General features: G+C 44.6%; 1 protein-coding gene across 3 annotated transcripts in view; it reads left to right on the top strand.

The window, feature by feature from the left end:
* Window positions 1-738: 738 nt before the first annotated feature.
* Window positions 739-12225, top strand: part of LOC130356112 (angiopoietin-2-like) — a 137108-nt gene continuing 125621 nt past the window's right edge. For 2 of the 3 annotated variants that reach the window (XM_056557163.1, XM_056557162.1), the window contains exon 1: window positions 739-866. In XM_056557163.1, the coding sequence (XP_056413138.1) occupies window positions 769-866 (98 nt within the window). In that variant the 5' untranslated portion in view covers window positions 739-768. The remainder of the gene's footprint in view (window positions 867-12225) is intronic. The other variant, XM_056557169.1, reaches the window with a different exon arrangement.

Here is a 12225-nt window from a genome sequence, read left to right as displayed (position 1 = left end):
TCAAAAATGAAAGAAGCAATCTGATTGGTTGCTATGGGGAACTCAGTAACTTCCTCTAGACAGGTTTAAATAAATCTCCCCCACAGTTCCTAAACAAGCATTATTCATAGTACATAGAGGAAGAGTGGTGCAGTTGCCTATAGCAACCAATCAGATTGCTTCTTTCATTTTGAAAGAGACCTGTGAAAAATTAAAGAAGCAATCTGACTGGTTGCTATGGGCAACTGCACCACTCTTCCTCTACACATGTTTTGATAAATCTTCCCAATTATCCTTACAGAATTCTTTTTTCTCTAATTAACCAATTTAGTAACTGTATAGCAATAAGGTCCTGAGTTCTTATTTATACAGTGGTCCCTCAACATACTATGGTAATCCGTTCCAAATTAACCATTGTTTGTTGAAACCATCGTATGTTGAGGGATCCGTGCAATGTAAAGTATAGGACAGTGGTCTCCAACTTGCGGACCTACAGATGTTGCAAAACTACAACTCCCAGCATGCCCGGACAGCCAACGGCTGTCCGGGTATGCTGGGAGTTGTAGTTTTGCAACATCTGGAGGCCCGCAGGTTGAAGAACACTGGTATTGGAGGTTATACTCGCATGTCCCCCCCGCTCCGGACCGTCACCAATGCCCTGGATGTCGGCCTCCATCGCTTTCGCCGCGTCCCCGGGGTGTCCCCGACGCTTCGAGAAGGTCTCTGCTTCCCCGGGATCCTCGCTCTCCGTCGCTGCCATCACGTCGCTACGCACGCCACTACTATTGGATGAGGGGATGGCGTGCGCAACGACGTGATGACGACGAAGGAGATCGCCGGCGATGCAGGGGATACCGAAGAGGACCTTTCCGGAGCCCCAAGGACAGGTAAGTGATCGTCAGCGGACCACACGGGGCACCGTAAAAGGCTATCCGGCGGCAGCTAAAGCAGTCTGCGCTGCCGGATAGCTGTTTATGCGATGGCCCCGACATACAAAAGCATTGTATGTTGATGCTGCCTTCAACATGCGATGGCCTCTGAGAGGCCATCGTATGTTGAAATAATCATATGTCGGGGCCATCGTAGGTCGGGGGGTCACTGTATTTACTGATTATATATGGAAAATATGGCTTTACTAAATAAGAGGTAAAACAGGTATGGGTTAAATCCATTGCAGACCCCTTACCCCAACTCTGGCCTTAGTCTAGTGCAAACAGAATGTTCCTGATATATATGCTGAATGTATAGCCACAACATAAGCATGCTCTACGGGTGCTTAGGTTGCCAATATTGAAAAGCATAGACGATGTATACTGTCTAAACACATGTCAATAGGGCACACTTTTGGCATGTATGTCAAGTTCATTATTGGCTATGATCACACTTGGCTTATGCAATGGGAGCATTCCTGCTGTATATGGTGTCTGGCAATAGTCATACCATACCATTCATCATCTCAAGCTGTATTTTATTTTTTTCTAAAACTAATATAGTGTACTTCAGTATAGTATGAGCCAACTCCATCACAAATCCTGTCAAACAAACACTTTGTTGTAATTTTGGGCTACATATTTATCAGTTCTAGGAAATGATCCTACAATTATTTATAAATGAAAAACACAGAACTGTGTTTTTTTCAATGTGGTAAACTAAATAAAAGCACAAAAAAATTATATAGGATACCTATATGTCAGTCTAATGGTTGTCATTAAGGGGCCTTGTTTCACGGTGGAGCAATTTAAGGCCTCTGTAGAATAAGGCTGGGTTCACATATGTCTGGGATAGGTGAACTCAGCCTAAATCTCGATGCAACTGATGTTACAACTGATGACAACATGCATAACTTGTCATCAGTTGTGTAGCATCCAGTGTTCTTTGTTTCTGCATGCCGGACAGGGGAATGGTGTTGTCTGGTGTGTCCAACTGAGACACCTGATGAATGTGAACTAGAGATGAGCGAATTTTTAAAAAATTTGATTCGGCTGATTCGCCAAATTTTCTGAAAAAATTTGGTTCGGTCCGAATTTCTTTGCAGCGAATCACTATTAAAAACTGCTATTTCTGGCCTACAGAGAGGCTCAATAGGGGTGTAGAAAACTTTGCTTTGTCCTAACAAGCGGGGTGTGCTGTGTTAGTGAAACAATACAGTTATTCAGTATGAAATGCAGATTACAGGCATCGCTATTAGAATCACTGCCGCAGAGCGTCTGGATGTGGCAGATTTTTTATGTAATTTTTATTTAATTTAATTTGAATTTATTTTCATTTTTTGATTACCCATTCTGGTGAGCATCGAGCTGGTGGTGTGCAGCAAGGCGAGCTACCACCTGTTCCAGCCCCTGCCTCTCAGCGTACCCCCATGTCCACTTGAAAAGGGAGGGACTGCATTACCAGCAACTTTGACAGGAGCACATTCAGCTTCTGTGCCATTGGATAAGTGGGCGCATAAAGCTAGATTTGGCTGCAGTAAAAAAGCTCGTTCTTGTATCTTAAAATTGGGCTGGCGTCCTTCGTCAGACGAGATACCACCTGTTCCAGCACCTGCCTCTCAGCGCCCCATTGACTGTGAAAATGCAAATGTTTCATTTAATCAGTTATGGTTCATTGTTATAGCTCCAAGCTGTTTCATTGGATTCTTGTGATAATTCCACAGGTAATATGACGGTGACTACCACAGGGCCTAAGTCTTGAAAAGATGACATCGATTTTTTTTAAATTTAAGATTTATATTAGATTCCCAAGTTTAATGTCCCGGTGTTTACTTTGAACTAATACTGTATGACCACAAAACACAAACTAACAAGGAGTCCCATGGCGGCACAATGACTAAGCCTAGAGGTGGTAGCAGCAGGAGGAGACCATAATCTGGCAGAATGACACAGCCTGGAATTGGCACCAGCAAGAGGAGACCATATAGTGGCTGAATGACACAGCCTGCAGCTCGCGGCAGCATGAGGAGACCATAGGGCCTCACAATCCCTAAAATTAAAAGATGAATTTTAAAATTTAAATTGCAGATTTATGGTAGCTAGTGCTCCCATAAAAAATTGTAGGTAATGTCCCAGACCTAGCAGCATCAGTGAACCATATAGTGGCTGAATGGGAAAGCCTGGAGTTGGCGGCAGCATGAGTAGAACATATAGTGGCGGAATGGCACAGCCTGGAGTTGGCAGCAGGATGAGTAGAACATATAGTGGCCGAATGGCACAGCCTGGAGTTGGCGGCAGCATGAGTAGAACATATAGTGACCGAATGGCACAGCCTGGAGTTGGCGGCAGCATGAGTAAACATATAGTGGCTGAATGGCACAGCCTGGAGTTAGCGGCAGATGAGGAGTCCATATAGTGACTGAATGGCACAGCCTGGAGTTGGCGGAAGCATGTGGAGACCATATGGTGGCAGAATGAGACAGCCTGGAGTTGGCAGCAGCATCAGAAGTCCTGAAAGTGAGGCGGGGACAGAGTGGTGCAGTGGGTGGCAATACTAGAACCCGGTAATGAAGGTGAGTGAAAAAAGGTCTGATGTAGAGGAATCTTTGTAACTGGGGAGCAGCCCCTTAAATCTGTTTGGCACTATACATATTTGTGAAGTGTTGGTGTAGCACCATGGTCAATCAAGCATTGGAGGGTTGAAATCCTGTCTGTTCCATGCCTGATTCATCTTCACAAAGGTAAGTCTCTCCACACTTTTTGTGGACAGATGAGTTCTGATGGCACACAACTGGCCAGGAAGAACAGCTTTTCCAGGGCAAACTCTGCTAATTGTGGCCATATATCAAGTTTGGCCACCAGAAGTCCAGCGGATCTTCAAGGTTTGTTGGCATGGGCATGTCAAGGTATGCCACCACCTGCTGGTTCAGGTCCTGCTCCAGGTCTACCTGCTGCTGATAAGTTGCTTCACTATGCGGGTGAAGAAAGGTACTCATCAGCGACTGTAGACTCAGGCTGCCATGGCAGTGGAAGGTGAGCACAGAGGGCCTCCCCGAGTCAGACCTGCGAGAGGATGGACATGGCCAACTAGCTTCGTAGAATGTCTCTGTAGTAGGTCAGTTTGTCCTCCCTTTCAGTGGGTGTAAAAAAGGCCCCCATTTTGTAACGGTAGCGAGGGTCCAATAAGGAGGAGAGCCAGAAGTCATCCCGCTGCCAAATGGTGACAATTCGGCGGTCACTACGCAAGCAAGTGCCATTTGTGCAAGTGACTCGGAGGGACTCCCTGACTCCATCTCCACTGCATACTGCCATGGCGTGTCTGGATCCTCTGTCTCGCCTTCCTCATAGCTCACTAGCTCTTCTGGCTGCTCCTGCTCCTTCTCTCCTGTCAGATGACTAGAAAAACTGCCCATTTTGCAAAACCTAAACTGTGCTCCACTGTGTCCCTCCCCTTCTTCCTCCAGTTCAGCCCCCACAGGGCTCATGTGGCCTTAGGATGTAGGCGCCTCGTCTCCATTGCCCTGACCAGCCATCGCTTCCAACACCTGTTATAGGAAATGAAGCAGTGAAATTACGTTGTTCATCCCATAATCCTGGCGACTGACTAATAATGTGGCTTCCTCAAAGGGCCTGAGCAAATGGCAGGTGTCACGTATGAGCTGCCACTGGTTGATATTGAAGTTACACAGGGGTGTCTCCCTATCTGCTTGGATCAAGAAATCGGTGATTGCTTTTATCTGTTTTTATAGTCGGTCTACATATGGAGGGTGGAATTCCAACATGTGGCAACGTCGTGTACGAGTGGCTGAAGTGCCTGCAAAGTTTCCTTCCCATTGTTAGGATGTCTTGCAAATGGGGGGGGAACACTTCAGGAACCGCTTGACAACCAGATTGAACATGTGTGCCATACATGGCTCAGTCTTTCTTGTCGCAGCACAGACAAGATGTTCTTCCTGTTGTCAGTCACCATTTCCAGTCAGGTTCCCATTTCCAGTTTTCGTGGAGTAAGCCATGCTCTGATTTCTTTATGAATTACTTTTAGCTGTTCCTCCCCTCTCTCAAAGACTATTAGGAATGGACTGCTGGGTATTATACCATCTACAGACTAGTATAACCAGCAGACCATTTATTGTGGAACAAAGACACAGAGTTGCGGTGAAAAATTATTCCTCCATCCTCTGCTGTTTCTCAAGCTGAGCCAGCTTGATCACATGTATGAGGCAACACTCAGCTATCTGCCCCTCTCTGTACACTGCTGTAGAAAGTGACTGGGAGGTTAATAGCTGCAGTAAAAATTATTTTTTTATCTGTGAAAAAAGCACTGCTGACGTGACTATGAGGTGAAACGCTGCTGGAAAAAGCTTGTCTGGCTAACACACAGCACTGTCCTATTTCTCTGAAGTGTAATGAATGAAGTGACTAGCCGGAATATGGCTGCCGATTATATAGGGCTGTGACATCACAGGGGTGACTGGCTGCTGATAGGCTGCAACCTACATGTGATTCAGGGTCATCCTGCCTACTTCTCTTCCCGCCTTCCCAGAGTTCCTTGCCCCTTGTCCTCACATGTGGATCCGCTATTTTAGATGCACTGGAGCCTGGACCGCACTAAATGGAGTTTAATTAAGCAATTCTTTTTTTTATTGAAAAAAAATAATAACCTACTTAGGGTAGGATCACACATGCCATATTTTGCTGCATATTTTCTGTAGCTGATTTTGCTTCCTATTGACTTCAATGTGTAGAAAAATATTTAGCAAAATATGGCATGTGTGACCCTACCCCTAAAGTGTACCTGTCGTTAGCAAAAACTTTTTATATAATGTAGATAATAACATTATATGTATATTTGTAATATACATTGGTTTAAAAAAGTGCATATTTATGGGTGAAAAATTGCTGTTCTGGCAGCAAAGATTTTTTGTGTCTGCACAGAGAGACACCGCTGTCACGCCCCCTTCCCATAGACTTTGGTTGAGGGGGCGGGCGTGACATCACGAGGGGCCGGGCGTGACGTCATGAGGGGGCGGCCGCGAACATGGAAGCCCGCACACAGCGTTCGGAGTAATGAACTTCCGGAAGCTGTGAGCGGAGCTCCGAAAGGCAGGGCAGCGCACAACCCCTTTAAGGCAATATAAAAGTAATTCATATGTTCTTGTAACTTACTATCACAGTCACTGTGTTTGTTGATGCTCTTTTACCCATAATAGCAGTCATGCCTAGAGCAATGCATAGTAATGTAAGCTTATCATAGCTCAGGATCCATTTCCCTATACACTGCATCTTGAGTTATTTGCTGTAGATTACTTTCATAGAAACTGAACATGTTACAATGGTCCTACCTTGTGGTCCTGTAGTCACAGCCAATGACTTTGTCAGAAAGTCATCTTCAAGCCAACAATCTGTTCACAACATACTCGGAATTCTGATAGGAATCATATTGTAATTTTCACTATAAACTTCACAGGGTACTTTGTAGGAACATTACTTTTTATGTTATAAAGCTGTATACAGTGTATCTTGCTGTAGTTACAAGCTCTGCAATAGTCAGCTTGAACTGGTCAAATGGAGTTGTATTGTGTTTTCTATGAAATGAAGGATCCCCATTATAGGTTCACGCACGCATGGTATCTCCCCACTTGAATGTGGCTAAATACACAGCTGGTTTATACATTGGGAAATGTATGTCCTGAACTTCTATTAGCCCTGTAATTTCTAGCAAGTGTATTATACACAGTAAACGTGCAAACAATAAATTATGCCATTTCCAGCACAACAGTTATGATAATTTTTTTGTGCCGTGCATACTGAAATGTTCCCCTTTGTGGCCCATATTTATACAGGTTTAGTATGTAGTAAGACCCCCATTTAGTAGGTAAATAGACCCCCATTTGGCCATTTGGTATTGATAGTAGGTACATAGGCCCCTCAATATAATGGGTAGATAAGACCCCCATTAAGTAGGCAGGTAGGGATACCTCTTTTTTTACCAGTATGCTCCCTTTACATTAACAAAAATATAAAAAACTATTTGTAACTTACTTTATATCCATTCCATTCCAGTACAAGTGGCGCAATGCTGTGACATCAGGATGAAAACAGGATAGGGCATAAGTGTCTGATCGTGGGGGGTCCGACCGCTGGGACCCCTCTCAATCTCCAGTATGTGGACCCGGCATTGAGATATCTCAGAGAGATATTGGATGCCTGCTCTGTCACTCATTCTTGTAGACTACAGGTTGCTTTAGGCTAGTGACTTTCAAGAGGTTAAAGGGGTACTCCGCCCCTAGACATCTTATCCCCTATCCAAAGGATAGGGGATAAGATGTCAGATCGCCGGGGTCCCGCTGCTGGGGACCCCCTGGATCTACCATGCAGCACCCACCTGTAGCGACTTCCGGAACCGCTGGAGGTCCTTTGGCTGTCACGCCCCCTCCCATAGACTTGCATTGAGGGGTGGGGTGTGACGTCACACGAGGGCTGAGTCATGACGTCACGATCTTCCCTCCTGGTGGTCGAGATGGACTCAGCCTGAGGACCTCCAGCAGTTCCAGAAGCTGCTACAGGTGGGTGCTGCATGGTAGATCCAGGGGGTCCCCAGCAGCGGGACGCTGACGATCTGACATCTTATCCCCTATCCTTTTGGATAGGGGGATAAGATGTCTAGGGGCGGAGTACCCCTTTAATCTCTTGAAAGTCACTAGCCTAAAGCAACCTGTAGTCTACAAGAATGAGTGACAGAGCAGGCATCCAATATCTCTCTGAGATATCTCAATGCCGGGTCCACATACTGGAGATTGAGAGGGGTCCCAGCATTCGGACCCCCCACGATCAGACACTTATGCCCTATCCTGCGGATAGGGGATAAGTGTCTAAGACTGCAGTACTCCTTTAAACATTTCCAATATGCTAACCGTGTTATTCCTTAGATCCTAGCAGTAGCAGTATGATTAGAAATACTGTTGGGCCAAAAATACTGCAGGAGTATAATAAACTATTATGAAGTTATTAAATATCTATTGACAACACGTTTAATAGATTTCTCTGCCTGTTTTAATTAGAATACTATAATTAAATGAATGCAAACTACAGGGCCCTTGTAGTTGATCCAATATGGAAATGAAAATCCAATTTTTTTTATGATTTAAGTGTATGTTTTATTAATTGTATTTTCATTTCTTTACTTGAGCAGCTACAACAGCCCTGTAGTTTGATTTTGTATAATATTTTGTTTTATTATATTCTAAAAAATCCTGTCTAGCATTACAGTACTATCACTTTATTTGCCTTCATTATGGCACTATAAAAATAGATACAGCACATTGCATCTACCTAAGCTAATCAGGAGAATATTCAGAAGTACTACACCCATCATTTCTTAGTTTGTTGTCCCTTCCAGTTACACAAGTGTAATCTTACCCTTACTTATGGGTTAGATAGCAGAAACTCAAAAGGTGCCAATACTTTTCACAGTATATAAAAGTAAGTAAATGATATTAACAAACAAAGAGTACCAGCACAACATATGTAAAATACCATTTTTGACCTCTTTCAATAAAACAAAGAAACATGTATCATCCATGACATCTCAACATGTGAGGAAAATCAATTATACATAAACCTGCCAAATTTATGTTTTTTTAAATAATTTGTTCCATGCATAAAGTGTGAAAAGTAATTTCACTCAACGTGCCGTGCTCAATACTTCATGCTTTACAAGAAAAAGAAAAAACCCTTGCATATGCCAGTCTTATAGCAGTACAAAAAAGAAGGGTCAGTTAGAGAAAATGGCATTTGGCTGATCTTTTATGTAACTTTACTGATGTTCAGGACATGTGAATTGTGGCTGCACTAATGTAGGGGACATTGTGGCCTTACTGATTTAGAGAGCATTTTGGCTGTGTTTGATGTAGGGGGCATTGTGGCTGTAATGATGTATGAGGCATTGTCGTGGCTCTACTGTAAGGCTAGATTTCCACACAGGTTTTTTTCTGGCATTTTTTGGAAAACTACCAATGCAGTTTTTAAACCAAAGCTAGAAGTGGGTCTAGTAGGAAAGATATTTATAAGTCCTCTCTTATATTTCCAATTCCTTTTAAATATACTTCTAGCTTTGGCTTAAAGGGGTTATTCACCATAAGGTGATTCTAGTACGTACCTGGCAGGCAGTAATGGACATGCTTAGGAAGGATCTGCGCTTGTCTTGGGGCTAAATGGCTATGTTGTGAGATTACCATAACACTGTGGCTAGCTGTTTGTGAACTGGTATTTCCTGTTTGACTTTTCTTCTTTTGACTACAAATCCCACAATTCCATCTTCCTCCCTCCCACACATCAGCAACCCCACCCATTGAAACATAAATGAGCTGCATCCATTCAAATCAGTGTGGTTTTCAATCAGGGTGCCTACAGCTGTTGCAGATTGATCTCTCTCCCACCAAGTGACCCCTCCACCCATTGAAGCAGACAGGCTCCATGTCATCAGCTGACTAGTGAGTCAGGTCTCGGCCGCATTGAAACCTGGGAAAAATCTGAGACGACAGTCATTTTGTATGCTGTTAAAAATAAATAGTGGGGAGAAAATCACAGAAGAATTGTGAGAAAACCATCACACACAGGTACAGACACTATATTATGAACTATACTAACTTTACAGCCCCTGTAGCATAGTCAAATAAAAAAAAATCCTGCAATACCCCTTTAAAAACTGCAGGGGCTGTTAAAAAAAAAATACCTGCGTGGAAACCTAGCCTTAGAGGATTGTGTCAAAGACTGTTCAAAGAAACTTTTGGCTGACACTGTTGCAAGGGCATGTAGCTATCAATATTACGGTAAATTAACATATAGCAGAAATGCTTCATATGTTTCCTTAAAACGTACTTATAATAGCCCCCAACAAATTTAAAACTGTTATGTGTTACTCAGTACCTCACCCTGATCATGTTTTATGTGTTTCGCATCAATGGAATTAAGAAAAGAAGAGAAGCCGGCCCGCTTCTATTCTTATCTTTATTCCATTGATATGATATTGCTAAACACACCTTTAGCCTGACCCCACCAATGCATTCTCAGCAAGTACCAATACATTAAAAGCCCCTATCTAGGTAACTCCAGCAGTGGAGGATCCGCAGTGCCGAACAGACATTCTCTTAATTTATATGTTTAGCCCCTTGTCACGTACCGGCAGGACAGGTAGTGGATCCTCTGGACCGGAGAGGCGATAGCACAGGTTGTACTGGAGGACCGGTTCTAAGCAGTTACTGGTCTTCACCAGAGCCCGCCGCAAAGCGGGATGGATTTGCTGCGGTGGTAACTACCAGGTCGTATCCCCCAGTAACAACTCGACCTCTCTGGCAGCTGATAGCGTGGTACACAGGGAGCAGGCAAGAGCATAGTCGGACGTACCAGAGGTCAGGGCAGGCGGCAAGGGTTTACAGGCGAGTAAACGGTAGCAACGGGTTCAGCAACGGGCAAGGCAACTATCACAGTAGGGGACGCTTTCTTTGAGGCACAAGGCACAAAGATCCGGCAAGGGCAGGAAGGGGCAGGTGCCTTTTATTGGGAAGGACAGTGGGAGGTGAGGAACCAGCGCACCAATTACCGGTGCGCTGGCCCTTAAAATTTACTGAAGTCGGCACGCGTGCGCCCTAGAGAGCAGGGCCACGCGCGGGATGCAGAGGAGCCGAGAGCCGTGCGGGAAGAAGGTAGGCCGAACAGGGATGCGGCGCGTGAGCGGGGACCAGCCGCCACGTCAGCCTCGTCTCTGCCACTGTGGGGCCCGTGCTCCCGGTCAGTGCGTCTGACCGGGAGAGGCCGGAACCCAGCGGGCGCTCCGGTCCGGAGGTGAAGTCCGGATCACTCGCTGTGACACCCCTATATTTCCATTAAAAACAGCTTACATTAGTTGTAGTCTGGATTCTCATCTTCTCTCAGGCAGGGGGCGTGTCCCTCTCTTGCCCTCACTCTACATGACTAAACTTCCTCCCTTACTGTGTGTCATTGAGTCTCGGGAGCGAGCCTAGCAGTATATATATATTATCTTTTGATCCTACTACATATTGCACAACTGGCTGGGATTTGTAGTCCCTTACACACAATATCTTATGGAATATGAAAGAGGAGCAGAGCATGATATATATATATATATATATATATATATATATATATAATCCTCTGCTCCTCTTACAAATTTTATAATGGGACTAAAAATCACAGCCAGTTGTGTACTCTGACTGGGATAGCGCTATAGCCCCAGGCAGTACCTGTGACAGACAAGCAGCTGTAGTACGGCACCTGGCGCAGAAATACATGCCTCCCTCTGTTTCTCCTTGTGCAAAGTGACAGGCCGGGAGCACGCACAGAGCCTTCTAAAGCCTCCCTCACTTCCTGTATTCCGACGGACCAGGAGTGTTGCCACTGTCGGTTTTCATATAGCGATGGGCGGCATGGGCCTCTTTTGTGAGGACCACTAGTGGCCACTTTTAAACAAGAAATTTGTAAATTAAATTGCTGAAAAAAAATATTGAATGTATTTTTAAATATACTTATTTTATAGCGATCTATTGTATTGAACAAAAAAAATGTTAGTGACAGTGGCCATTTAAAATATTATTGTGGTGTCCCAGCACCAATAGCTGTCCCGGGGCTTTGGACTTACAGTTAAATCAAATATGTTTACATTCTATAGCAAAATAATATATTTTCCTAAAATAATTCTGTGTTACTGTACCCTTAAATGAGAGCAGTGAACCCCATGTGACCCTGCCTGCTAATGGAAAAACCCCTAAAGCCTCCCCTATATAGTGTAGTGGGGGGGAAGAGTTATCCCAGTGTTCACCCTTGTGTGGCTCCTGAGCAACAGTGTGGTTCAGGTGTGCTGTGTGGTGAAGCCTCAAGGAAAGGCCTAGTGTGGTAACCACGAGTGAAACCCGCGACCTCCACTACGCTGGGGTTAGCTACTTGGTTCTTGGGGGGGGGGGGGGGGTTATGAACCCAGGGTCGGATGGTATTAACCCTTAATGTCACGTGACGCCACTGTAGTCTTGGTATCTCCCGGAGTACTTGGTATCTCCCCACAGGCTAGCAAGGAAAGAATTGACTCCACACTAGGTTGCAGTTTAACGGAGGCTTTACTAACTTGAAGATAGGTGGTACAATCTCCACAGCGCTCAACCAAAGTCTCCCAAAGGGTTAACATACAGTCTCTAGAGGACCACACAGCTTGCAGTGCCTGGACTTGATATTGCATATATGCTTGGCTCTTTCGGCCGGACTAGAAGTTTTAGGTCTGCGCTATATTAGGCTTGAGATTAAAGTC

Source organism: Hyla sarda, chromosome 2, assembly GCF_029499605.1.
Source record: "Hyla sarda isolate aHylSar1 chromosome 2, aHylSar1.hap1, whole genome shotgun sequence".
NCBI lineage: Eukaryota > Metazoa > Chordata > Amphibia > Anura > Hylidae > Hyla > Hyla sarda.
The sequence above is the reverse complement of the archived record's forward strand: the minus strand, read 5'-3'. Positions and strand labels throughout refer to the sequence as shown.